General features: G+C 41.7%; 1 protein-coding gene across 2 annotated transcripts in view; it reads right to left on the bottom strand.

Moving 5' to 3' along the window:
* Nucleotides 1-25714, bottom strand: part of PDE1C (phosphodiesterase 1C) — a gene marked incomplete at both ends in the record, with an annotated part of 402224 nt that extends 376510 nt beyond the window's left edge. For both annotated transcript variants that reach the window (XM_080932609.1, XM_080932610.1), the window contains one exon: nt 25630-25714. In XM_080932609.1, coding sequence (XP_080788735.1) covers nt 25630-25714 — 85 coding nt within the window. The remainder of the gene's footprint in view (nt 1-25629) is intronic.
* Nucleotides 25715-27435: the final 1721 nt, after the last annotated feature.

The following is a 27435-nucleotide window of genomic DNA, read 5'->3' as shown; positions in this document are numbered from 1 at the left end:
CTATGAATTGACATAAAAGAGAACATTTAATTGGGGACTTGCTTATAATTTAGAGGGTAAGTCCATAACCATCACGGGAAACATGACAGCAAGCAGGCAGGCCTAACAATGGAGCAGTAGCTGAAAGTTTGCACCTGGTCCACAGGCACAAGGCAGAGAAAGAAGCAGAGTTAACTGGGCCTTGTGTAGGCTTTTGAAACCTTAAAGCCCACCTAGAGTGGTGTATCTCCAACAAAGGCTGTAACTCCTAGTCCTTCCCAAACAGTTCCACCAGTTGAAAATCAAGCATTCAAATGGTAACCTTGTAGGAGCCATTTTCTTTCAAACCATAAGTACATAACAAAAATTCTCAACAAAATACATGCAAACCAAATTCAAACAGCACTTTTAAAAGCTCGTTTATTATTATTGACATGTTTTTTACTCGAGAGATGCAGGGACAGTTTAACACATTCAAATCAATTAATGAAACAGATAAAGATAAATAGATACAGAGGCAGAATTAGATAATGATCTTAATAGATTTTTTTTGAAAAAGCCCTCTGACAAAATTTAATATCTCTTTCTGGTACTAAAGAAACTAGAAACAGAAGAAACATACATTACCATAATAAAGGCTATAACTAACATTTTACCAAATTGGAGAAAACTGCTAGCGTTTATGCTAACCAGGAATGTCTCCCCTTCTTTGGCATCATGTTTAATGTTTCAGCAATGGCAGTAAGGCAAGTGGAAAAAATGAAGGACATGCAAATAGGAAAGAGGAATTCGAAGTAGAAGCTATGTGGAAGGTAGGGGTTTAAAAGTGTGGGGAAAGTGGAATCAAGGGAAGATTACATAAGAAAATGAGAGGTGAATATTATGTGTTTATTATCCTGTGGCATGGGATTTAACTACATATCATCAAATGTATACATAGATGTGATATGAGAAGAGAGCAGGCGCTGTTTGTGGGGGGAGTGTCTCCTGTAATGGTGCAGATAAGATATGGTGGCAGGATATAGTATATATGAGCAAATTATAATGGGATCTGTGCATGAAACTGTGATAATAAAACCTATTTCTACATTGACAAAGGCCAATCAACCAATCAATAAGAGTGTGCCAGCTGTGGCTGGAAAAGCAGGTCAGTTGATAAAATACCTACCATCCAAAAATAAAGTCCTGAGTTGGCTTCCCACTACTCAGTGTGAAAGCCTGACCAAGAACTTCCTGTAATTACATCCTTCTTAAGTAAAAATAAGACAGTACCATGCCAAATGCATCCTTTGGTTTGGTATGGTACTTTTGCTTAAGAAGGGTTATAATTACAGAAAGTTTTTGGAGTGTGTGCTTGTGTGAGTATGTTTCTGCAACCATAGCACGTATGGGTTGCTCCGATGATGAACACAGCAGCTGGACTTCAGAAGCCACTGGATTTCTTTGTGTCTTTTCTTTCTATGTTGTCTTAGTTAGAGAAACACCATGACCAAGCAACTTGGAAAGGAAAGGGTATATTTGGTTTATACTTCCACACTGTATCCCATCACTGAAATAAGTCAGAAGATGAACTCAAACAGCACAGAAACCTGAAGGCAGGAGCTGATGCAGAGGCCATGAAAGAGCGCTGCTTACTGACTTGCTCCTCATGACTTGTTCAGCAGTTTTCTTATAGAACCCAGGACTACTAGTCCAAGAATGGCACCAACCACCATGATTTGGGTCCTCCCCCATCCATCAGTAATTAAGAAAATGTTCTACAGGATTTCTCACAACCTGATCTTATGGAAGCAAATTCTTAATTGAGATTTTCTCTTCTCGGATGACTTCAGCTTATGCCTAGTTGCCATAACCCTGTCCAGCACACATGGGATTTTTTTTTTTTTTTGTTAGTTTGATGACAGCTACTTCAGGATTCAGGCATTAGTAAAGGTTAACATGGCAATTGTCAGAGGGGATATGTGGGAGCCAGCTTCAATTTCAGATGTCCACTGGGGGTATTGAAACATGGTTCCCACAGATGGTTAGGGACTACTGTGGTTGCATCTACAGTAAGCAAGAAGCCATCTGATTCATTAACAAAATCAGTTTCGTTGATTCCATAGTTGTGCTGGTAGCCTAGTTTAGAGAAGTCTAAAGCAAAATGCCTCAAGTCTAAAATCACTGATCCTCGGTGTCCCCATCTAATGCCTGCCTCATTTCCTGAAGAAAGATGTGAGCACCACTCTCATAACAGAAGATGGTTGAACCACTGAGCAGAAGTGGATGTACAGCTAAGAGCAGCAGGAAGGTGTGGTGTGAAGTTAAATCTCCAGGGACTTCAAGGACTAGCCACCTCAGCCACACCTACCATGCTACACACATTTTCAGCTGTGGAACATTTTATACAGAAGAAATTTTGCACAGAACACTAAAATGAATCCATTAGCATAGTTTATTTCTGAAGTAAAACCTTTCATATTTATTATAAAGTAAAGTGAATTAGAAACACCTGTATTGAGCATAAAAAAACTTTCCGTTATGGGTAAGGATAGTGGTATATTAAGAGAAAAGCAACCACTGTATTCCTGTTCTGTATTGGTTACAGATGATTGAGAAAAATGCCAGTTGGTGATTCTAAAGGAGGAAATTGGCATCGCTGCTCACCCTGTGATTTCAGAACACTTTTCAGAAATTGAAATGATAGTGGGCACAGTGACTCCCATCCATCAGCTCAGCACTCACGAAGCTGAAGCAAGATAATCACAGTGCTGAGGCCAGCCTGAGATACACTACAAAATCCTGTCCCAAAGGCAAAAGCAAAAACACTGAAATAATAGCATTGTTCCAATTTCTACTGCAGTTCACCTGAAACATAAGTTAATGGTTATAATTGCCTATGTATTTTTAAAAAGTTATAGCCATGAATGAATATACACATATGGTAGTATTTTAAAATTATGTTTTAAATCTTATGTCTACATCTCGATTATTTTTTAATATTTTAGTTACTTTTATTTAATGGGACATGTGCATATGCCACGATGCATGTATGAAAGTCAAAGAACCACTTGCAGAACTCATTTCCCTCCATCTCCCATGGGTTCTAGGGATTTGAACTCAGGTCATCAGGCTTAGCAACAAGTATCTTCACCCTCTAAGCCATCTCACTGGCCCCACAGTTTCATAATTCTTCAAGCATCTTGATAATAATGCCTTAATATTCTATAGAGCCATTTACAAATTACTTCTCGAATCACACCCCTTTCATTTATGGATGAGGAATCCAGAGCCCCCCAAGGCAGAGACTGTTATTTTTGTCAACATTTTCAGATATACAAATAAAAGCCAGAATGTTGTGCCCAAATGCAAAGGTGATATCACTGGGCACACTACAGTAGTAAGTGAAGTGTTTCCCTCCACATAGGCCAAGAATGTAAATGCCAACATTTCACCAGAGGAGGCCAGGTATTGTAACATGGATTTTTGAAGTTAAAAAAAAAAAATTAAAAAAAAAAAACCTCTGAATACAATACAATTCCAAGGTACTCAGTCCCTGTCTTGGCAGCCTAAGTCCTGGTGTTTCTGGTGCCAATCCTCACACACAAGTCATTCAGCTACTATTTGTATAACACCTTCTTCCAAGATTAAAACACCACATCCCATAGGAAGCTTCTTAAACAGGAAAGTAAACAACATAAAATAGCTTCAGGAAGTCCCTAAAATTGACCAGATTCACTAGGCCCTGCCCTGCAAGAGTAAGAAATAAAAACCAAGAGTCCCTCTTGGATAAATCAAGCTGCAAAGATGATTCAGACAAAACAAGCTACAAAAAAAGACTCAGAGAGGCCAGGCTGCAAAGAAGAGTCTGAGATAAGACCAGCTGCCTAGAAGTAGAAATAACAGAGCTGCCTGGGAGAGGTTTAAACCAAGGTCACTTAGAAAGCATACTTTCCAACCTGTTGAGCTGCTCGCAGACTGTCTAATATAATCCAGGTTCCAAACTTCTGTGAGCTGTTACCCATGTTGGGGTGGGCTCTGGTGATGCACTGTCTCTAAATCTTTTTCTATTCTCACAGAAAACTCCAGGAACACTCACTGGTTCCCCAAATTGGGCTTTGTTAAGAGTCCATACTTGGTTTGTCCTGTGTTCTTTATCTGGGGTGAATAGACATGTGTGTTATGTCTCTCCAGGAGTTTTGTCACACAATAATGCCATAGTCAGAGCCTTTATCTACATAGTATATCCTTTGTACTTCCTCAGTAAATTTATTAAACTAAACTTAAAGCTAACCATGCTGGAGGGGGGGGGGGATAAACCATTTTCCTTTGTTTTCACATTAACACAGAAGATTCCTGTGACCTCACAAAGTATGAGAATTCCATCCCAGCCAGTAAGTCAGCAGTCCTCAGAAGAGGACACCAACTGTTCAACCTCTAAACCAGTTTAGTTCCGACACTATCTTCCTGTGCCAAGGGTTGAGGACTCAGTCCCTGACACTGAGTACACCATTCTTTAAAATCTGCTCTTATGTCTGACTATAGATTGGGGTTCTAAAATTCTTTCCTCAAATTCAACAATCTTTCAGAAGTCAGGGAGGTTGACTGACTAAGACCCTACCTCAAAATAAAAGCTAAAAAGAGGGCAGTGGATATAGTTCAGTGGCTGAGTGCTTGCAAACCAGGTACAACACCAGACCTTGCCTAACCCTAGGCTCAGTTGTTCCTAGAACCATGGACATGGGGAACAAGAAAAGACTTCCAGAATGGCACAAAAGTGAATTGACAATAAGAAACAGGATTAATGTATTGGGCATGCTAGCTGACACCTGTAATTTCAGTGCTCTGGAGGCTGAGGCAGGAAGATGGCTACAATTAAATGCCTGTCTAGACTACATAGTGAGTTACAGGCCAGCCCTGGCTATACAGTAAGACCCTGTTTCAAAAACAAAACAACTGAATAAGTAATAAGTAAGTAAATGTTTATGTAGACAATTGGCAGAAAGTTGGCTTTAAAATTAGATTTAATGGAAACAAACATGAAGGTTCTTCTAAAGTATCCAGTACATCTAAGATTGGGGAGTGTTAACCTTACACCACTCTATGTATGTATTCAAAATCACCGGAGAATGTCCTTCATGTGGCTTACTTAGTTCTGGGATAAATTATACCTAGACAAAGGTGTACATAAAACAATAAAAGCAGATATAAAGGAAGAAAATCAAATATGCTAGCATGACTGTAGAATGGTAAAACAGCTATAACTGCATTAAACAGCTTAACACTAAAGATAACAAAGAAGGAGCACAGCAGTTTCCACGCTTGACTCTGACAACTGCAAAAACTAATTACAGAATAGTTTAAGGAAAAGTCACAGAGAATAAATGTTTTATAAACACTAAAAAAAAAGATAAGAGGTAAACAAATATTGTCCAGCTATCAAAAGCCCCTTTCTATAAAGAAAAACCTCTTTCTCACTAAAAAATACTATGTCAGAAAAAATATAATAAAATTGCATTAATATTTTCTATGTAAAAATATTTAAACTGCAGGGTTATATCAAAAGATAGTATAAAAATAAGCTTTAGAATGCAATTAAGAATTAGTTTTTTAATTATTTTATTGGCTATTCTCTGTATTTACATTTCAAATGTTATCCCCTTTCCTCCCCCACACCTATTCCTTCTCCTCCTCCACTTGTTTCCATGAAGGTGTTCCCTCTCCTAACCACCCTCTCCACCTCAGTGCCTTTGCAACCCCCTACACTGAGAAAATGAGCCTTCACTGGACCAAAGGCCTCTTCTCCCATTGATGCCAGACAATGCTGTCCTCTGCTACACATACAACTGGAGCCATGGGTCTCTCCGTGTGTGCTCAATGGTTGGTGTTTTAGTCCCTGGAAGTTCTGAAGGGTTTGGTTGGTTGATAATGTTCTTTCCAAGGAGTTGCTCCTTTAGTCCTTTCTCTAACTCCTTCATTGGGGACCCTTTGTGTTCAGTCCCATTGTTAGCTGCAGAGCCTCTGAGGAGGCATCCATATCTGGCTCCTGCCACTAAGCACTTCTTTGCACCAGCAATAGTGCTTGGGTTTGATCGCTGCATATGGGCTGGATCCCCAGGTGAGGCAGTAGAAAGATATCAGTAGTAGTTTCTCCTCTGAAATCAGTCACCTCACTAGCCCAGGATGATTGGTCTGGTACCAGGCATGATTTCCCTTTGATGAGTAGACCTTAAGCCCAGCTCATCTGGTCTTTTATACAGTTGTTGGCTACTAACAAGATATAAAGTGCCACACTTGCATCTTTAAGGCCATCTTGCTATGCTGGTTATTGTTATACTCTGTGGGCATCAGAACTGAATAGCACTGATTGATTTCTTCCCTTGACTCCTTATATAGAATTTTCTAGTGCTATAAAAACTCATGGGACCTTTCAGATTAGATCAAGCTAGAATCTTGTTTCCCCTTTCCACCCAATTTTTCAAGACAGTGTTTCTCTATATAGCGCTGGCTGTCCTGGAACTCACTCTGTAGACCAGGCTGGTCTCAAACTTGGAGATCTACCTGCCTCTGCCTCCGAAGCACTAAGATTAAAGGTGTGTGTCACCACCACCACCCCTAAGTCTTGTTTCCAAAGCACGTAGTACCTTCAGTAATAGGGACTTACCTGCGACCTCTGAAAGTCAACCAGTGCCAACTGCAGTAGCCTATATTGTTTGGATATCATTTTACTACACTGATCAACAATTCTGAAATTTTCTATACCAGGTTCTACTGGTTTTTGTTAGGTAAACTATGGCTTTTGTAAGGAGCATTGTCAACCCAAGTAGCATAACTTCATTTAAGTTATTATATGTAATTCTAAGGAAATAGGTAGTAATATGATTCCTTGATATTTTTATCAAGCAACCCTGGTAAGTTTTTTTTTGTACTCTTCCCTCCCTCTCCTTGTGAACTGACCTTCTTCTCCTATCCCCAGTTAAAGCCGGCTCCCTATTTTTCCCATTTTCTTTTTCATGCCACTTGTATCCTGCTATTCCCCTATCTAGCCTTTCCCTCTTTACATTCCTGGTTGCTATGGCTACACAGTTGCATAATCACATCTGAAACCATGGAACTGGGAACCACAAATGAAAGAGAACAGACAACGCTTGTCTTCCTAGGTTTGGGCTATCTCACTCACTGGGATATTTCCTAGTTCTACCCACTTACCTACAAATTTCATGATTTTATTTTTGTCACAGATAAATAGTATTCCATTACATATGTGTACCACAATTTTATTATCCATTCATCTGTTGAAGGACATTTAGGCTATTTCAGTTTTCTGGCCATTGCGAGTACAGCAGAAATGAATATGGCTGAGCAAGTATCTAAAGAGTAGAATGTCGAGTCCTTTGGGTATATGACATGGAGTGGCACAACTGCTTCATATGTAGATGTGTTTGTAGCTTTTCGACAGTTCTCCACATTGACTTTCAGAGGGGCTGTGTGAGTTCGTAATCCTGCCGATGGTGAGTGAGGGGTTCCCCTTTCTTCACATCCTCATCAGCATGTGTACTGAGTTATTATGTTGATCTTGGACATTCTGACTCCTAATTACTAAGGATAATGAATACTTTTTTAGTTACTTCTTAGCCATTTTTATTTCCTCTTTTGTGAAACCTCTCCATACCCCAGAGTTCATTCACTTTCTTGATTGTTTTGTGTTTTTTGTATATCGTGGATATGAATTCTGTCAGATGTGTAATTGGAAAAGATTCTCTACTACTCTGAGTCTCTTCTTCACTTGTTTCCTTAGCTGTACAAATGCTTTTTAGTGTTACAAGGTCCCAGTTGTCAATTGTTGGTTTCAATTTCTGAAAAAAAATGTAGTCTTATTAAGTCTTTTCCTATACTTGTAGGGAAATGTCTTGTTTTTCTCCTAGTAGTTTCAGTGTTTTAGATTTCAAACTAAGGTCTTAGATGCAAGTCACTTGGAGGTAATTTTTGTTCTGAGTGATAGGGATGGGCTTAATCTAACACCATTTATTGAAAATGCTGTCTTTTCTCCTGTGTATTCTTTGGCCTTTGTTAAATATGAGATAGTTGTAGTAACATATACTCAAATTTGTTTTGCTTCTTTTCTCCATTGATCTGCCTGTCTGTTATTGTGCAAGTAACATTTTTTATTACTATACTCTGTAATACAGCCTAAAGTCCAGAATTATAATCTCTCCTGTATTGTTCTGTTTCCTGATTGTTTTGGCCATTTAGGATCTTTTCTAAATTCATATAGATAGATAGATAGATAGATAGATAGATAGATAGATAGATAGATAATTTTTAAATTCCTATAGAAAAAATGTTCTGGGTGCTTTTAAATTGGGATTTCACTAAATCTATAAAGTGATTTTTCGTAAAATGGTCGTTTCACATTCTTTATTCTTTCAGAACCCTAAACATGAGAAGTTTTTTGTTCTTTTCTTTTGTTTTGTTTTCCTTTGTTCATTTTCTTAGGTCTTTCTCAATCATTTTCTTCAGAGATTTAAAGTCTCCACTCTAGATGTCTTACACCTACTTGGTTAGGTTTATTCCTAGATATTAGTTTCTTTGAGGGTATTATAAATGGGAGTGTTTTCTGTGATTTCTTCCCAGCGTATTTGCTGTTGATGTACATGGCAGTTTGAATAAGAATGGCCCCATAGACTCATGTATTTGAATGTTTAAGTCACTACTTGAGGAGGATTTGGAGGTATGACCATGCTAGAAGAGGCGTGACCTTATTAGGGCGAATGTGTAACTGGGGGTGAGCTTTAATGTTTCAAAAATCCAAGCCAGAGATTGTGGTTTTCTTTCCTCCCTGACCAATGATGATATCTTGTCAATATAGGTTTCTAGGCAAGTATCACTCACAAATCTTAAAAAATAACTAAACCTGAATATCTGAACATAAAACAGAGCTAGATGGCATCCTTACATATTATAACCATTATTTTCAGTAACTATCACCAGTTTCATAGCCTTAATGCATACAAATGCCATATTATAACCTGACATGGTGACACCAACCTGAAACTCGAGAATTCAAGAGCCTGAGCTAAGAGAGATTCAATACCCACATGGGCTCTAGAACCAGATCCTAACACACACACACACAAACACCAAGATGTTTATGTAAATCAGGAAAAAAATCCCAGTAGAAAAACTGCTATGAGAAAAATGTACTATTTCTCTTGGATATGGTGAAGCGGGCCTACAAATGCCAGAATTCAGAAAGCAGCACATTATGAAACTGCAGAGAGTCCAGGGCTCACAGAAAACCCCTATCTTAAAAGCAGAAAAGAACCAACGTAAAAAGACATGCACCATTTCTAAAAGAAATTCAAGTGATAAACTGACATATGAGAAAATAGGCTCAACTTTACAAAATCAACAGAACAGTTATACACTATTTGTTAACTCTCCGGTAGCCAACTCCTAATGACCCATCATTATCCCTGTAGATAAGTGCATCTCAACCTTCATCAGAGAAGCCTCTATGTGCAGTAGACGGTGGTTAACACAAAGACCTACAGCTGACTGTGGTGCAGGGAATAAAAGGCTAAGGAAACCTCAGCCCTATAGGGAGCGTATCTGCCATATTCATTCATCTCATAGCTCAGAAATCACTGAAGAAGATGGGTTAGAAAGACTGTAAGAGCCATGGAGATCTACAAAAACCAACCTTAAACCTTAGTTTCCAGCCAAGGAAACAGTGTCTTCTGGACAGAACAGGGCAGCTGCACATTTGAGCTCATAGTGCTTGTGAAAGCATTCACAACACCTGTGCTAGTTCAAGCCAGACCAAACCCCAGCACAGAGAGGGGAATTGGCTTGATTCAGCCCTAGCCGTGGAGCTATTAGCAGCTGATAGCTGCTGGGAGGGGAGAACGTTTTCATTTAGAGTATAATCTCTGGAAAAGTCAGCCACTCACCAGGAGAAAGCCATATGTCCAAGGAAATATTTGGACAGCACAAATTATTCTTAATGACTTTTTAAAATAAAAATTTTTAGAAAGACACAAAGCAAGGTGTGGCAGAAAGATCTAGGAGGAGTTCAGGTAAGGTAAAAACGTGATCAAACCATGTAGGAAACTTTCAAACAACTAATATATCTATTGTATATCATTTCTATATAATAAAATATATATTATTTATATAAATATAAATAAAGATATATAAAAATTATATATGTATATGTATATACACACACACACACACACACACACACCAATTGATCCCCTTCATGGTTCAGGGACCGATGCAGAAGAGGAAGAGGAAAGATTGCAACTTCAAAGAAATAGTATTTACCATATACAAGAGGGCAGACACACACATTGACTTACAGAAACTGGTTACTGCACAGACCTGCACAAGCTCAAACTAGAAAAAAAAAAAAACAAAATGAAGGAGAAAGCACAAAGTTCCACCCGCAGCCAAGAGCGATTCACAATTGATACCTACTGGGAGAGGAGAAGTCAGTTTCCCTCAGTGAATGTCACTGTGCACATCAGCCACACTCCTCGGTGTCCTCGTGCCCAGGAGTAGGTGGGCAACACAAATTGGACTCTGTGCCTTGGGGTTTAGGGTTGGTTTTGGGTTGTTGTTTTATTTTTATTTGATTTTTTGAAAGAGAGAACATTAGGTTGGGTGGGTAGGAAGATGGGAGAGGATCTGGGAAGAGTGGAGGAAAGGAAATGAATATGATCAAAATATACTGTATAAAATTCTCAAATAAAAACAAAAACATTAATAAAATGAAAACATTCTATGAAAAGATCTGTGCTGTTTATAAAAAGAAATACAAATCATCAATTGGTACATTGGAAAAAAATATGTTTAGCTTACAAAGTGTTAACTTTTTTATCATTTTTATTGGATAGTCTCTGTGTTTACATTTCAAATGTTATTCCTGGCTCCCCTTGCTTCCATGAAGGTGCTCCCTCTCCCAACCACCCTCTCCACCTCAGTGCCTTGGTGTTCTCCTATACTGAGAAAACAAGCCTTCACTGGACCAAAGGTTTCTACCATTGATGCCACACAGTGCCATCCTCATCTACATTTGCAACTGGAGCCATGGGTCTCATTGGTTAGTGTTTTAGTCTCTGAGAGCTCTGGGGGAGGGGGATGGTACTGTTGTTCTTCCCATGGGGTTGCAAACCCTTTCAGCTTCTTCAGTCCTTTCTCTAGCTCCTCCACTGAGGTCCCTGTGCTCAGTCCGATGGTTAGTTTTTAAAAGGTAAAATCCAGCATTCATAACAAATAGGAAAATGTGCCTTCTATAGACAATTACACAGTGGTACAATGCTGGAGAGGAAGATGGCATGAAATGTGTAATTCAGAGGAACTGTGCCCCTATAACATAACTCAATAGCATTGATTCAAATCTCACCACCCAGCAACTTTATTTCTAGAAATTTACCTGAAGGTAGAAAGAATTCATAAAGATGTGGAGCCCCTGAGACCATGATATGTCCTGTAACGTTGGTAACTCTTAGAAAGTGAGGCTGTAAGTACCCAATGGTACCGAATCTTCACGAACCACCATACTTTAGCAACTCTCAGAACACTGATATGCAGATTGTTTGTGGAGACAAAAGTAAACAATAACACAGTAATGATAGTACACTTGAAAAAATAATAATTAATGCACATGCTCATTTATAAACATTTTTGTTCAGGAAGATGTTTAAGAAGATGGTCACATTTTGATGTTGTGGTCAGATCTTCCCTGCCAGTCTTTCTAATTTTTTTCTGTAACCCAGTGCAGCAGCATAATCACTGTTAGAATATTAACAGTGGTTATAATGATACAGCGAAAAATAAGCTTTTCTTGCTTTTAAAGAGCTCTGGTATGTTAGCTCTCTTCGCTGTGCAAGGAAGCACCGTGGTTCCCATAAGTGGAAAAAAGATGTGGCTTGCCAGCACCCTGAGGGACTCTTTCAGTTGGATGATTATAGCTGCTATGACAACAGGGGAGGATGTGACGTCACAGAATCATCCAGTGACTTTGGTATTCCTGTCCCAATGCAGAGCTCTTGATGCCAGCTGGAAATCCAGCAGAGACCTCATTAAGGGCATCTGCTCAGTAATTACCACAAGTTTCCCCTCATCACACATCCAGCTCAGAAAACAGCCCTTCCAAGGAACTCCAAGGCCTGATTCTAAGGGCCTCCCAACCTTGCACTCTATAAAGTTCAGACTGACAGTCAGCAAGAGATATCAAGTTCCAGCCATCAGTAAATACACTTTAATCAATAGAGACGAGGAGGCAAGAAGCACAGGACATTTGCTGAAGCTGCAGTACACTAAAGCCTCGGGGTATTTAACTAAGACATCTTACATTGCATGCCTACAGCACATTTAGATAGCGTTTCCATTAAAGAAAATCTAATCTGCCTCTAATATACTGGAGAGGATGGCAAACGACATTGTGCAACCCAGCAGAGAATCTGCTGCAATATCGGAATGTATAATGAATTCTCCTGCAAGGAGTACAAAGTCCCAAGACCCTAGTCACACAGCACCAGCACGGAGCCCTACATAAAATGCAGGGGAGGTGAACAGACAGAGAGGCTTTCAAGTCCCAGCCGTATTACCGAATCTCATGAGCCTAAACTCCCATACCTGCAAACTGAGAATAATAATGAGCCGAAGGTTTGTTGAAAACTTGTGCCTAGGACTCAAACAAAAAGCTCTCTCAGAAAACCTTTATGGAAAAATTTAATGGACATATCCAGCGAATTATCTGAACTTTTATGAAATTTGAACTCTCAAATTTTTCCCGCAAATTAAAACCCCAGTACTAGAGATGAGTGACCTCATTATTATCCAGTGAGGTCTCTTAGATCCCCAAACATTACTGGCTATTGACACTGAACTTTGTTGCCTCCCAGAGCAGGATGGTAAAACCCTACTGTTAAAGATGTGACATACTTAAGTCATAGATCACGGAGAAATCCAAGTGGTACTGACTTGGATGCTTCCTTTCTACTGGATAGCTTTCGTGATGCTGGAAAGTGCTTTGCAGCTACCAAAGGACAAAAACAACCATCAGTGAGCCCTTCAAGCTACAGCTATGACTGACGTTGCAAGACACGCCCACTGATGGAATAGTAACACAAATATCATAGGAATCACCATGTCTGATTCGATTTCAGCTCTGCTCCACTAGATGAGCCCCCATCTTTGTTACCAATATTAGGCCATGAACCTGAGGATAAACAGGACATAGGCCCTACAGGAGAAACTACTATTATGGTGATGCTGATCCTAACCACTTAGGATTAAGCAATTAGACCAATGAATCAATGCATTACTCACCCCTCATCTATTTGCAATAGACAGTGACTAACACAGAGACCCAAAACTGGCCAAAGTGCATAAGATAAGGGACTGGATGATGTTCGTGCCTAAAGGGAACGTGTATCACAATCCTCCTCTCAAGGATTAGGGACCATTGCAAAAGAGGCAGAAAGAAAATGTTCCAAAGGCAATAGACAAGTACAAGAAAATATTTGGACACAGGAGGCCAGCTTCACAGGAACTCGTGTGATAAAACTTATACAAGTCCAAGATAGACTCAGTTCTAGCATGCAGAAGGGAGTTGGGCACACAAGCCTACCCTAGCAGTAGAGCGAACAGCAATGTTAGCTGCTAAGAGAGGGATAGACAGCTTCCTCTAAAGAGTATAGTCCCTAGTAAGCTCACCATGTTGTAGTGGGAGAGCACACATTCAAGAATATTTTAGTAGCACAGATTGGACTTGAAGAATATTAGAAATAAAAAGGAACACAAAATTGAATAGGTTTTGAAAGAGGAGATGGATTTATAAAGAGTTAAAGAAGCAGGTATAAATATGATATAAATACATAGGAAACCTGAAACCCTTGTAGAACTAATTTTTTTAAGTTTTATATATTCATTCTCTCTCTGACATGCTCTCTTTTCCTTTCCCTCTCCCCCTGACCCTTGCGGTGATGGTCTTCATCTTTCTCCATACTACTATTATAATGCTATCATACTAATGTTATTAATACACCCCCTCATTGCCCAGAATGTTCCCAACATGTCTCCTTGCCCACCCTCTTAGCTCCATGATTCCTAAACAAGGCTTCACACCAAAGTCATCCCCAAGATCTGCCTGAAAGAACTAGCCTCATTGCTCAACTGTAATGTAGAGCTGATGGCTGCGACCCCACAGCCCTAGCCCTGAAAGTGCTTGAGATGTGGCTGCTTCCTAGTTCTACAAAAGTCAGTTCGAGAACTCTGATATTGCTGGTAGCGTTGCAAAACAGTGCTGTCACATTGGCAGCTCCCTAAAGGTTACATGTGAATTTACTGTCAAGCTCAAGACACTCTACTCTGAAAGATTCACCCATGATGCTAGATACAGATGTGCACAAATCATTGTAAACATAAATAAGTTCAGCAGTATTGTTCATAAAAGCTCCAAACTGGAAATAACTGGGCCCATTGGATAAGTCCCATGATCACTGGAATCTAGACTAGGATATCAGCAGATGTTATCTGTGGACAATGAGGTTCACTTTGTTTCTAAGCTCCTAAAATTAATATGGATCATTTTTACAGTAAATAAAATTTATAATGCTATCTTTATTTTATTTTAAAAGATGAACTAAGTAGTTAGGAAAGTGGGCCACCTACTAAACCGTGAGCTTATAAGACGTTAGCATTGTTTCAAAAAGGGAATTAATGGTCAGAAGGATACAGGAAAGCCCAGATACAAAGGAGGTAGGTTAGACATGTGGAAAAAGCTGGATGTTATGTGATAGCAAGACTGTTCAACAAACACCCACTGATTCTCTGTGGAGCATGGAGAAAGTACGTTTATAAACAAAACTCTGGCCTTAATCACTTCCCCCTTTAAATGGTTCATTGCCTTTCATTGCTCTTTAAAAAAAAATGATTTACCAATGAGGCCTTTAGTCAGACCTCTGCTAACCCTCCAACCTCTTCCTGACCCATGTGCCTCTGCTGTCAACCCAACAGATCATCCGGACCCTCCAGTCCCAAGGCCTCTGCATAGACTGTAAGTCTACTGCAATCCACAGATGTGTTCATCACACAGAGCTATATCCCACACGGCACCCAGACCTGCCCATCATACAGCAGCACACAGGTGTCCATACACCACACTCGACTGAAAATGCCAAGTCAGGGCTAATTCTTTTATCACATTATATCCCTGGCACTACCAGGATAGCTGGTATTTGGTAGGAACTCCATGAAGACTGGCTCCGTGAACAATTACAAACCATGGACAGGGAGGGGTACTATAAAGTGTGGGCCTGGACAGAAGCAAGGATCTTGGGAAACTGGCAGACATTACCTAGGAGGGTAGACGTGATCACTCAGGTAAGCAAAGAGGAACCCATTAGAGGTTTTGAGACTGGCAAATAAGAAAATCTACAGTACCCGGATGTAACTGGATGAAGTGGAGGATAAGACGTGGAGAAAAAAAAAGCTGGAGTGGGGACTACTGGGTCTACAGTTCATACAGCCTAAGGTTCAGAACTGTGAGGACAAGATTCATTTGGCTATCCCCCTAAGCATCTTCTTCCTGACGAAGACTCAGGGCCCACCTACTTCAGGAGGTAACAACGACTAAGATTTCCTTACCCAGCCAACACACACACACACACACACACACACACACACACACACACACACACACACACCTTTAAAATGGAGATGTGCTTTTTCAGGGCCTCTTGGGATGGAATCTTGCATAACAACTATACAGTCACCCCAAAACAGGTTCCTCAAAATACTCACTAAGTCCTGGCTTATGGTCCTTGCACAGCCTGACTAAGATACGTACCTTTCATGTGTTTTCATGGTCTCAAACAACTGGCTTCACAAATGATCCCAATGAGAAAGGAAATGCCCATTTTAGAAAGGCAGGATTCTCTGGGACCCCGCGGATAGTCAGGAGCACACATAGCTCTGAACACCTCAGGCTCTGCTTCCCACTGGATGCTGCAGTCCCTTCAATACTAATTGGCTTGGTTAAAAAAAAAAAATTTAAATCTAAAGTAGCTTCCATCCATTAAAGAATCATGAGTCACTAGACACAGTGGGGCTCTCTGGGAAACTCTAAAGTAATGGCTTTAAAATAGAAATCCATTCCCTTTCCCACCACTGCCTAAAACCTACCATTTAATTTGGGTTATCTAGTTCCAAAGTGCAAGTAAGATAACATTAGCTTTCTCCAGGGTCCATGCTGAGAGCAAAAGCTTCAAAGGGCTATCTGGTCCCACTCTCAATGACAGGACAAACACCTACGCCCACAGAAACTCCTCCAGATTGGGACTGAACTAAGGGGAAAAGACGTGAGGGGAAAAAAAGGCTAGGCTCTTGAGTACTTACAGTGGTCATCTTACTGGGGTGTGTCATAACAAATGCAGGTAGTATCATTCCTCCTTAACAAGATCTATTTTAAACAAACGGAAGAAAACCTGACTTTCCTAAGTGTTGACTATAAGAGCTGAGTAACTCAACTTTGAGTTTCTGTAAAAATGTAGAAGGAATAGTTTTTCGATCTTTTTATGATGTAATAATTTTCAAATGATCTCAAATGGCCAAGATATTTGAATAACAAGATACACAACTCAGCAGGTCCAATAGAGCATGCCAACCTAGAATGCAAGCTGTACTGAACCCCTCACTTACTAGTTTGACTTTAGGTAGGTCACTCCTCCAGCTGTCTGCTTTTAGTTTGGGAGCTAAATAGGACTACCTCTAAAGAGCCCTCTCCTGTGCTGTGGTCACTAGTCCAAAACAGAAGATCACTCTGTCTCTTTCTTGAATAGCATCTCTGGAATCCTCCCTGAGTCACTCTGCCAAGTACCAAGGAGAAAAATCACTGCCAGTTGGAGAGGCTGAAACAGGAGTCAGAGAGTCAACAATAATTTGCTCTCAAGCAAACTCAGCAACAGCATGTGTGGCCTGATTCTCATGGCCAGAGCCTTGAGTGGTTTGGGCCTTCATCCAATAGCTACTGCCCTCCACCAAGTGTAAACCATCTCCCAGCAGCTCTTCCTCCAAGCCACCTGGGCCCCTTGGGGAAGAACTGGCTCTTGGGCCAAGCTTTGGCTACAAGCCAGAGCCCACCTGCCAACAGCCCAGGAAGTGCCAAGGAGCTCTCCCCAAAGCAACTGGCACCAATTACCCAGAACCAGCTGGACGCATTTGGCTGGAGAAAGCCAGGCCTGCAGATCCCTGGCCTGAGTGGAAATCTGCCTCCCAGACTTACTAGCACTTGACATAAGTGTCTGCCTTGGGTTTGAAAGAAAGCTGTGGGGAGCATCATCCGGAGGAGGAGACACATGTGAGTCTTGCCTCCTTCCTGCTTCAGAGTTTCTCCATCATCAGAACCAACAGCCTTCCATAACCAGACCCGGGGACTTTGCTTAGTTCTCTCATGGCTGCCCCAGTGTTATCCTCCCAACAGCAAAACAGAGACATGGCCATTATCCTCATTACCAATGATGAGGCTGAGGCCACAGAGCAAAAGGTGCCAGGTCTACATCTAGAGCTCATGTCTTCGCCACTTCCTGTTCCACCTGGCATCCCAACAAAAGCAAGCTCACCATTGCTGGCAACTGAGGTCTCACTTTGAAAAACAATCACAAGTGACATATCTTCAAAGGTGGTTAACTGTTTGAGGCGATGGAAGTTCTTGGACACCTTCCAGGAATCCAGAATATGGAGAATAGGAGGAGGATGTTAATACCCAAAGTGCACCAAGTTGAATGCCTTTTGCAGGAAAATTCCAATATCAATACCAATACAACTTTTCAAGAAACAATTTATATGAGTGTCTGATCAAAGAGAACCCAGGGCTAACAGTTAGCATTTTCATGTTATGAATAAGAAACAGTTAAGAGCTGAGGTTAATCTCAGTGGCACAGCATCCATGTGACTTATACAAGGCCCTGTGTTCAATCCTCATCCGTGGGAAACCCTGATTAGCTACAATATGTATAATATTGAATAGCAGGTCTCCAGAGCTTATTCTTCTTGCTTGACTGAAGCTTTAGAAACCATGATACATTATTTATCAGTTTGTCTTTCTGGGGCTGGAGAGATGGTGCATCAGTCAAGAACCTTGTCTACTTTTCCAGAGGACCCAACTTGGATTCCCAGCACCCACATAGAGGCTCACAGTCTATAACTCCAATTCCAGGGGATCCAACATCCTCTTCAGGCTTCCACAGGCACTACATAAATGTGGTGCACAGATTAAAATAATAATAAAAAGCCTTCCACCTTAAAAGTCAAATGGTATCAACCCTCATCTGTGCCCCACCAGACCTGGTTCTCTCTGCATTAGTGCTTTTTTCAGTGCTGTGACAAAATGCCTAACGCAGAGCTCTAACGGGAAGCAGGGTTCACCTTGGCTCTTAGTCTAAAGACACAGTCCATCCTGGTGAAGTATGGCAGCTGGTCACTGTGTATCTGTAGACAGGAAGCATATAGAGGTGATTTCCCTGCTCAGCTCCCATTTTCCTTTTCCATTTTCCCAGGGGACAGAGCTGCCCACATTCAGAGTGGCTCTTCCCACCACAGTTAAGCCAATCTAGGCAATCCATCACAGCCAGGACCAAAGGAGTCTCTTCATTCTCTCAGATTGCCCATCAATATGAACCATCACACTCTCCTTGAGAGTTTTTCTGTTTTTCAAGAGATCCTTTCTTCCTCCATGTGGCTGTCTGTCCTTCTAGCCTCCTGGAGGAGGCCTGCTCCAAGTTGACCCATGAATCACTCGGGACCAGCAAAAAACTGGTTGTTTGGTTTTTTTTTCTTTTCTTTTTTTTTTTTCCTCACAAAATCACCTGTCTGTGAGGGAGAGAGGGGGGAAAGTAAAAGATGGAGGGAGAAAGGGAGTACAACTCTGAAGCCTCAGAGCAACCAAAATATTCAGCTAAGAGGTGAAGCTCTAGAAGAAACTCTTCACTTTTCTGAGCCTCAGTTTTCTCGTCTGTCAAATGGGGAGATGTATGTGATGAACCGGCAGTGATCATCCCAAATGGAGAAAAGCTTAAAGCAATTCTCCAGAAGTCAGGAATAAGACAGGGATTCACACTATCCCAACTCCTTTTCAACATGATGTTCAAAGTACTAGCTGGAGCAATGAGGCAAAAGATGGGGAACTAAAGGCATATAAATAGCAAAAGAAGAAACCAAACTATTGCTGTTTGCATAACACTATACTTTAGAGATTTTTCTCCCCCCCCAAAAAAAAATACTACCAAAAACTTTTAGAAACAATAAACATATTCATCGATATGGCAGAATACAGAATCGGTTTGTAAAAGTCAGTTGCTTTTTTGTACACCAACAACAAAGAGAAAAGGATGAAATACAGTCCTATCCACAATGGCCATAATGAAAGTAAAATGCCTAAGAATAAACCTAATCAAGGAAGCAAATGACCTCTACAATGAAAACACCCAACCTCTGAAGAAAGAGATGAAGATACCAGAAAATGGGAAGATATGCTTGTGGGTTGGTAGAATTGAGTTTAGAAAATAATCGTCTTACAAAAAGTTGTTTAGAGATTAAATACAATGCCAATCAAAATCCCTGTCTCATTCTTCACAGAAATAGAGAAAAAATCGTAAAATTCATTCAGAAATACAAAAGACGCCCCCCCCCCCAATAGCCAAAACAATGCTCAACAAAAAGAACAATGCTGGAAGGATTACCATTCCAGATTTCCAGAGCCTTGTCAATAAAAGCAATATCCACTGAGGAAAAAGCAGCATCTTCAACAAATGGTGCCAGGGAAAACGCATGGAGAAAGATAAGTTTAGACACACATCTACCAAACTGTACAAAAACTAAACTCCAAATGGATCAAAGACCCAAACAGTAAACACTGAAAATGCTAGAACACAGGCCGTACACAACAGGACAAAGGCACAGCAAAAGCACTCAGCCCCAATATGGTGAGGGGAAGCCCATAGAATCTGTGCTAGATCTACATCTGACAGAGACATATTAACCAGAATTTATAAAGAACTAAAAGACAAACAAAACAAAGAACCCATTCAAACAGAGTTCACAAAAGAATAAAAGAACATGGCTAAGAAATAGCTCAAAAACTTATTTTGCAGCAGATGGGTACCATTTCAGCAAATACAACCAATCCAAATGCAGAGATGTGGAGCCCAGATCCAGTTGATAAATCTGTAACACAAATCATGTTCCTAAGCCTCAGGGGTCCTGTGCAAGAGGGATGTACACATAGGATCTGGGAGTAACCCCAAGTTCAGGTTTCCATTGGGGAGCTTAGAATGCATACCTTGTGGATAAACTGCTTCTGTATTTTACTTTCGGTCTTTCCTGGGGTCTTTCCCCCAGTGATGTTTACAAGCCCAGCCCAAAGGTCCTAGCATGGATTAGACAGAGACTCACACAAGTCGTTAGAAAGTAGACAGGGCAGAGATCAATCTGGACTGAGAATGACCAGAACCACGTACAATATACAAGGCTGGAGCCACGTGCACACACACGGGAGGAGGGTCTCCCCACCCATACAGGAGTGAAATGCCCACTCCCAGTTTTAGGAGCCAAGTCACCTAACTATCCTACTGCCCTTTGTCCTTTTCGAGAGGGGAGTCTACCAGCAGACCTCGCACCCTCAGCTCTGGCTCACAAGACCTGCCCTCTGAAGGTAGGGCAGGGTTCCTCATGTCCTGCCTCTTGGGCCACAGGTTGTGATCTAAGAACTTCTTTGCTTTTTTTCCCTAAAGAACAATGCAAGGAAAGAAAATAGGGTCTGGGGTCCAGAAGCAGTTGCTATAGAAAACATCCCTTTCTTTACTGCTCTTCAGTTCACGATTGTAATTTTCCTGTCATTATCTTTGATGGAAGCAGCTTCTTTGCTACATAGCCTCCAACTTCTCATCCTCCTGCCTCCAACCAGTTCCTTCTGACAGTATGGGAGAGACCACCATTTTCTCTTCTAAAGAATGAGTTTGTGGGTAGGGATCAAGTAGGCCACACTGGGTGGTTTAACAAAAATGGTGCCTCTGTATTTCTGCACATGAGGCTCTCTCTCACCGGAAGAAGGGTCTGTTTGCATTGCAGGAGAGAGTACGGATCCACAAACCCACTTAACACCAACTCCAAAAGAAACCCAAGCAACAGCAGACAAGAAAAATCTGTCCAAAGAAATCAGATCCTGCTCCACCACGCATGTTCCCATTCATTCTACACTCAAACGCTCGTTCCCAAGTGCCGTACCAGAGCCAACCTCACAAGAACTTCTGTACATGCCTTCGGTTACGGTTAAACACGCCTATCACGGGCTTCGGTCACAGGCCTAATTGTGTCCTGCAGGTGGCAGGAGCTTTGGTAGTGCTTTCTACACATACCACTGTTGACTCGTCCAGACCTCTCAATCACACACCCATGCCATCTTAGTACATCTTAGAAACGAGCACAAAGCTGGGACATATTCACTGTGGGAGGTGGCAGGGTGTGGGGAGGAGAACCTGATGGGAGTGGTCAATCTTGTGACTTCTAGAAAAATCTTAAAAAAAAAAAAAGACTGGGACCATAGGAGTTACCTTTCAGAATTGTTAAAAGTGATGGAATATGTTGAGTGAAGTACCAGTGGAGAACCTTGACTGCACCCTACAACTACTCTGTCTACACAACCCACTTTTGGTCAGTTTTAACATTAATTCCCAGGTCGGGAAGTCTAGGAGTGCAGCCCTCTGAAGCTTGCTCCATGGGAATGTTACAGTGTTCCTGGTGTTGAAGAACAGCTTTTACTTTGCGGGACTGCCCTTTGCCACAGAGTATTCAACTGTATGACCAAAAGCAATTGAAGAAACCAGTGCTCCATCTTAATACTTCCAAGTAACAACCCATCGCTGAAGACCACTGTCAATGCATGAAGTCGAATAGAGCAGGAACCCAGAGGCAGAAACTGAAGCAGAAGCCATAAAGGAACCTTGATCACCGGCTTGTTCCTGTGGCTTGCTCAACCTGCTTGGTTATACCACTCAGGACCACCCTCCCAGGAGCAGCACCACCCCTACTGGGCTGAACTTTCCACATCAATAATTAATAAAGAAAATATCATACAGATTTGCCCACAGGCCAATCTGTCAGGGGCATTTTTCTCAATAGTTACTGGCTCTCCTCTTCTCGGATAACCCTAGCTTGTAGTAAATTGCCAAGAATCGAACCATTCACAGATTCTGTCCCCAGGCAATTCCACTTCTAAAAGTGCTATGCCTGTCCACATGCTCCTGGAGTATTTCTCTCCTAAGGGAGCCATAGGCCCAGTGAGAATTATAAGGGAAGTATTTCTTCCCCAAAGAGAGGAAAAGGATCTGCTAGGTCAGAGGAGTGGCTCATGTGTTCCATCTATAATGACCCTAACATTCCCTTATCTGCATAGGTTTTCCTAAAAGAATAGCTTGCATCTTTAGGTTCCTATGAACTCCTGAAGCAAAATATTCTCACAGAAAAGTTTTACAAACTAATAGACTAGAAAATGAAGTGGTTCCCATGATAGAAGGTCAGATGCCTGACAAAAAGGGAGTAATCTGAGACCATCCGGACTTGTTCAGGAATCTCTTGTACATGGTGCTGGAGTGGGGTTCTGATCCATCCTGCTGAGGCACCAGCTGAGCCAGCAGCATTTCCGCATCTGTCCTGACTGCTGTATGATGATGCTGTGAGGAAAAGGGTCTGGTTTGGGAAGAATACATGTGACATACCTGACAAAATGTACTCGAAATGCTCTTGAACATATATGAAAAATGCACACAAACATAATATATACAGAATACATGACTTCATATCAGTTGTATCATTATATGATTATCATATGGTATGTAAAAGAAATTGACGTAATAGCAATTATATGGTGGGTATAATGAACATATACTACACTAATTCATAGCTTTTAGAGTTTAAGTAGTGATGACTTCCCCAAGGTAAAACAGTCAAAGAAAATGAGGAAGCAATTTTACAAAACACAAAAACTTGTTGAATTGAGGTGCCACGTTTCACCGCTCTGACTGAAACCTTTTTAAGCTACAGTGTCCAGCATTCATGACAGCATCTGAGTACTCTGACGCACTAACGGTGGGTACAGAAAAGTGGGAACTCTTTCCAGACAGTGGTTGAGAAAAACATCTCAAAGTCCCTAAAAATATGCAAGCAATTGAACCAAGCCATTGCACTGCTTGGAGCTTAACCTTATAAAGTATTCCTAAGCCAAACTGGATTTGTTATGATTAACATTCACATGGCAGATGAGATTATATTTTTTATTCCTTCAGTATTTTGCATACTATAATTATCACGTAGAAAACACTCATGTTTAAATAGATCACTTTATAATGGGCGTGGGGGTGAGAGTCTAAGTAGCCCACAGTTGAAGATTGGTTAAAGGGCTGCTTTTCAAAGAGCAGGAAGAAAAACTAATATTATTAAATATGAAATTTCCAAACACTATGATAAAACTGTGCCTATGTAAAAAATATTAGAAAGTACAAACTGGGAATATTAACATTCAGCAGCAAATGATAAATTGTGTTTCTCTTGTCCTTTTAAAATATTTTCTAAAACGCATTGGTCTAAAAATCTAAAACTTTTTATTTTATTATTTACCTACTTATTTCTATTTTTAATTTGTTTATTACTTATAACATGCTTTTGTGGACATGGCATATAAATCTAAGTATGCGAAATCCCTGAACATCCCTGAGTCTAAATGTCTTCATAAACTCCTCATAAATTAGTTTAATATCCTGAGTGAGTACAACGATTACTGTTTATTGGATTTTTGTCATGTGGCAGACACTGTGCTAATTCATATCATTTAATAGAGTGAAATTCAATAAGCATTTTGTTGACAGGGGAGGAGAACAGATGAGAAGACGGACAGGGTGGAAAACTCCGCAACAGGAACCACGTTTGCAGCTCTCGTCTCTAAGAGGCCCGTGCACACTGAGGACCTCCTGACCACTAGACAATTGGTCTCTGCCAGACCATCTCCCCTAATGGGAAGGAAAAGAGTGGAGATGGGGAAAGACCACACTAAGATTCTACATCTTAGGGAGACATGCCAACGAGGTCGGGTGTTGACTACCGGGTAAAATTTAAAACTTTTTTTGAACCGTTTTCCTACTGAAGTCAAGAAAGCTGAAATTCACGTGACCTTCACAATGGACAGTTTTGACTTTGGGAGCTTTTAGTTCATTTCTAAGCATCATCTCTGAACACAGACTGTTGCCTCTGGAGGGTGAGATGTAAAGACGCATTGTCCACAGGCTATCACCAGCTAGCTGACTCTAGGCTGGCCAGCTCTGGAGGTGAAGTCCTGGGTCTATGGTGGGGATGTCTTTCCAGCAGGATGGAGAGTGGGGGAGGGGCACAAGTTAATGAAGGCTAGGAATGATTTCTCCATGCCTAAGGGATTGGCATTCCTGGCTGCAGGAACAACCCCGGGAAAAGTGTCTGACGGGTGTGTTGAGGTATATCTGGAACATGTTTACTCTGCTCCACAAACCCTGGACCACTTCATTGGGAGCACAAGTAACCCAGAGACAAGCTCCTCACCACCAGTCTCTTCATGGCTCCGGCACTTTCCTGCCAGACCTCCAGGCAGGTGAAGCCAAAAGCAGAATAAGGTATGCCCCCATTTTCAAGGACATTGTGAGGTTAAGACTGAGGGCTACGGTCACTGAGAGATCATCTCTCCTCAAATAAGAACTTGGGAGGAGCACCTGTGCTAGCCAAAGCTGACATCCCAAAACGAAGCTGCCCCATACCTGGCCACATCTCCCAGATGGGCCCATCTCCCAAGCCTTGGTGAGTCATTTCAAAACAGCAGAAACTCTGTAAAACTGTGGAGGACAGACCCTTCAAATGCTGGCCTCCGGTGAGTTAACTCTGTGGTCAGAAATCGGTCTGAGGCTACTATTCTCAGGCCCTCTGTCCCTCTGCCTGCTCATGGTGAACAGTTTTGGAGCAGAAGAGCAGAAATAACAATATACTCTGGGTTTTTTGTTTTGTTTTGTTTTTGTTTGGTTTGGATTTTTTTGTTTTCTAAACTTTCTAGTGGCAAGATACATGTTCCCTCTCTGCCTGCCTGACTCTAAGCTAAGGTCTCTAAATGGATCTTGCCTTAGGTCTCCCTGGAATTCTCTCCTCTCTAGGCTTTTGTCTTCCCATTTCAGTCTCTGAACTTCTGGCTTGGTGGTCTGTGCCTAGATATGCTACTCTTTGTGTCTGTCCACTTCCTTCGGTCCCGACTCCTCTTTCTCCTCTCCTTCTCATCTCCTCCGTCTGTCTCCGTTCGTTCGCCTCTACCCATCCTCTTCTAGACTTGTTCACAAAAACCTCAGCGAGGAACGCAGTGTAATTGAAAACCGATTTCAATGGGATTCCAGCTAGAGCAATAGAGTAGCAGGGACAAGCCAGATCCCAGCTTCCCAGCCAACAGGTCACGGTTTCCAGGGGACTCCCTCCAGCCATCACTCTCCAACCCAGATTTCCCTTCCCACCCCCTCCCTGCTTAATCTGCCACCACCACCACCACCACACCGGAGAGTGTGCGAGGACGCCAGGAACGGCCCCCGGGTGCAAAGTTCTCACCGATGGTGAAGCTGTACCCGTCGATGCTGAAAGTGGCGCTCCTACATTTCTTGAAGCCCTCCTTCTTGTGGCTGGTGTCCGTCATGACTCGTGCGTCCTGGGTCCTAGCTTGAGCCCGCGCTCAGCCTCCCTCCGCTGAACTGTCACTGCCGACCCGCGCTGGGTACAAGCTGCTCACGCCGGCTGCAGGCACCCAGACCTGGGAGCTAATAACCAAGGCTCCCGGTGATGTCCCTGCGCCCCTGCCACTGCCCCATCCCGAGCCCGCTACAGCTGCGACGGCAGGGGGACTGGCGAGGCTGCGTGTGGCTGTGGGCTGGCCCGGGCTGCCGCGCCCCTTCGCGCTCTGCTCTCTGGAGGCTGGGGGAGGTTGGTGGACCCCGAGGGAATGGCGGTTACTGAAAGTCGTGCTTCTTCTAGGTACGTTTTCTCTGACAGAGTGGAGAGCTCCCCCAAAGCACATCAAGAGATGGAGAAGCCAACAGCACCTCAGCCCTGAGAAGCCCAAGTTTACTCCAAACAAGGAAGTAGAGCGATTGCCACGCCCACTTCCTCCCACAGATGTCCCCAGAACAAGCCCTAAACACTGATAGTAGTACTTCTCAGCAGTCCCTGACCAGATGATAATTACCAAAGTAACTCATTTGTAGATGACCATTTTTACACAAAAGCCCTACGATGTGCAATTTACAACCTAATTTAAAGAATTTCCATCCAGCCACTGGCCCAGCTCCTGTAATTTTCAGTTTTTCAAGTGCGTTGGATTTCCAGAGTTTGTAAAAGTAGAAGAAATCTCAAGGATCCTATAGCTAAGTCTCTACTGACAGAAAAGGAAACCGGGGCTTAGGAGGACTTGAGAAAGGTACAAACTTGGAACCCAGAAGGCTCTCTTTATGACCCCACACCATGTGTCCTTGGGCTTTCCAAACATCTAAAAATGATCATGCTTAGCCAGACACATTCTAGAGATCCACAAAGTTTAGAGCTGAGAATCCCACGCAGGGACCCTCTCACACACCGAAGATATCACAAAAGTAATATTAAGTCCAACTCATCTACTGAGCAGGAATTTGTCACAATTAACAAATTCTCACCAACATTAAGAGTTGGGTAAGTGTGTTACCAGGTAGTTTCCGCTGACTTCAGAAGACAGATCAAGGATGCAATAAACCCCTTGAGCCCAGGTTAATTACACCTTGGAAATTTGGTCTTTCTTGATTCACCAGGTACTTGTAAAGAAATCAGTTTGTGTGTCACAGCATAGCTGGGACTTGAATGGCAAGTTCTCTTAGTGAAGTCCTAGAGCCACACTCACTATGATAGTTTGGTGGCAAGATAAATTAATCATAAAGACAGTGGGTACCACAAACCTCATTTTTCAACAGAACCAGAGCTGCATCCAAGCCCTGCTGGTGCATCCCAGCATCCCAGCTGCAATCCTTTATGTACAACACCATGTTTGGAAGATGAAAGTGTGAAAAAAGTTCACAGACTGACCTGGACGTGAGATTTAGCTCTACCAGCTCACAACTCCCAGACCCCTGTCTGGTGCTTTCGGTGAGGATTTCAAGTGAGGAATCGTGTCAGACCTGAAACAGCATTGGCATGTGCACTCAGGAGACACTGAGAAAAATTCTTATGTGTGACAATAACATGTCTGCTTATTATTGCAGCCACTAATTTTATAAGAGGGTTTTATATATAGCATTATACATAGAAGATGTAGATATATATACATATACACACACATGTATATACAAATACACATATATACTATAATGTATACATATACACAATATATATAGT

The sequence above is a fragment of the Micromys minutus genome, assembly GCF_963924665.1.
Source record: "Micromys minutus genome assembly, chromosome: 18".
NCBI lineage: Eukaryota > Metazoa > Chordata > Mammalia > Rodentia > Muridae > Micromys > Micromys minutus.
Note: the sequence above shows the minus strand (reverse complement) of the source record. Positions and strands in the feature narration are given on the sequence as shown.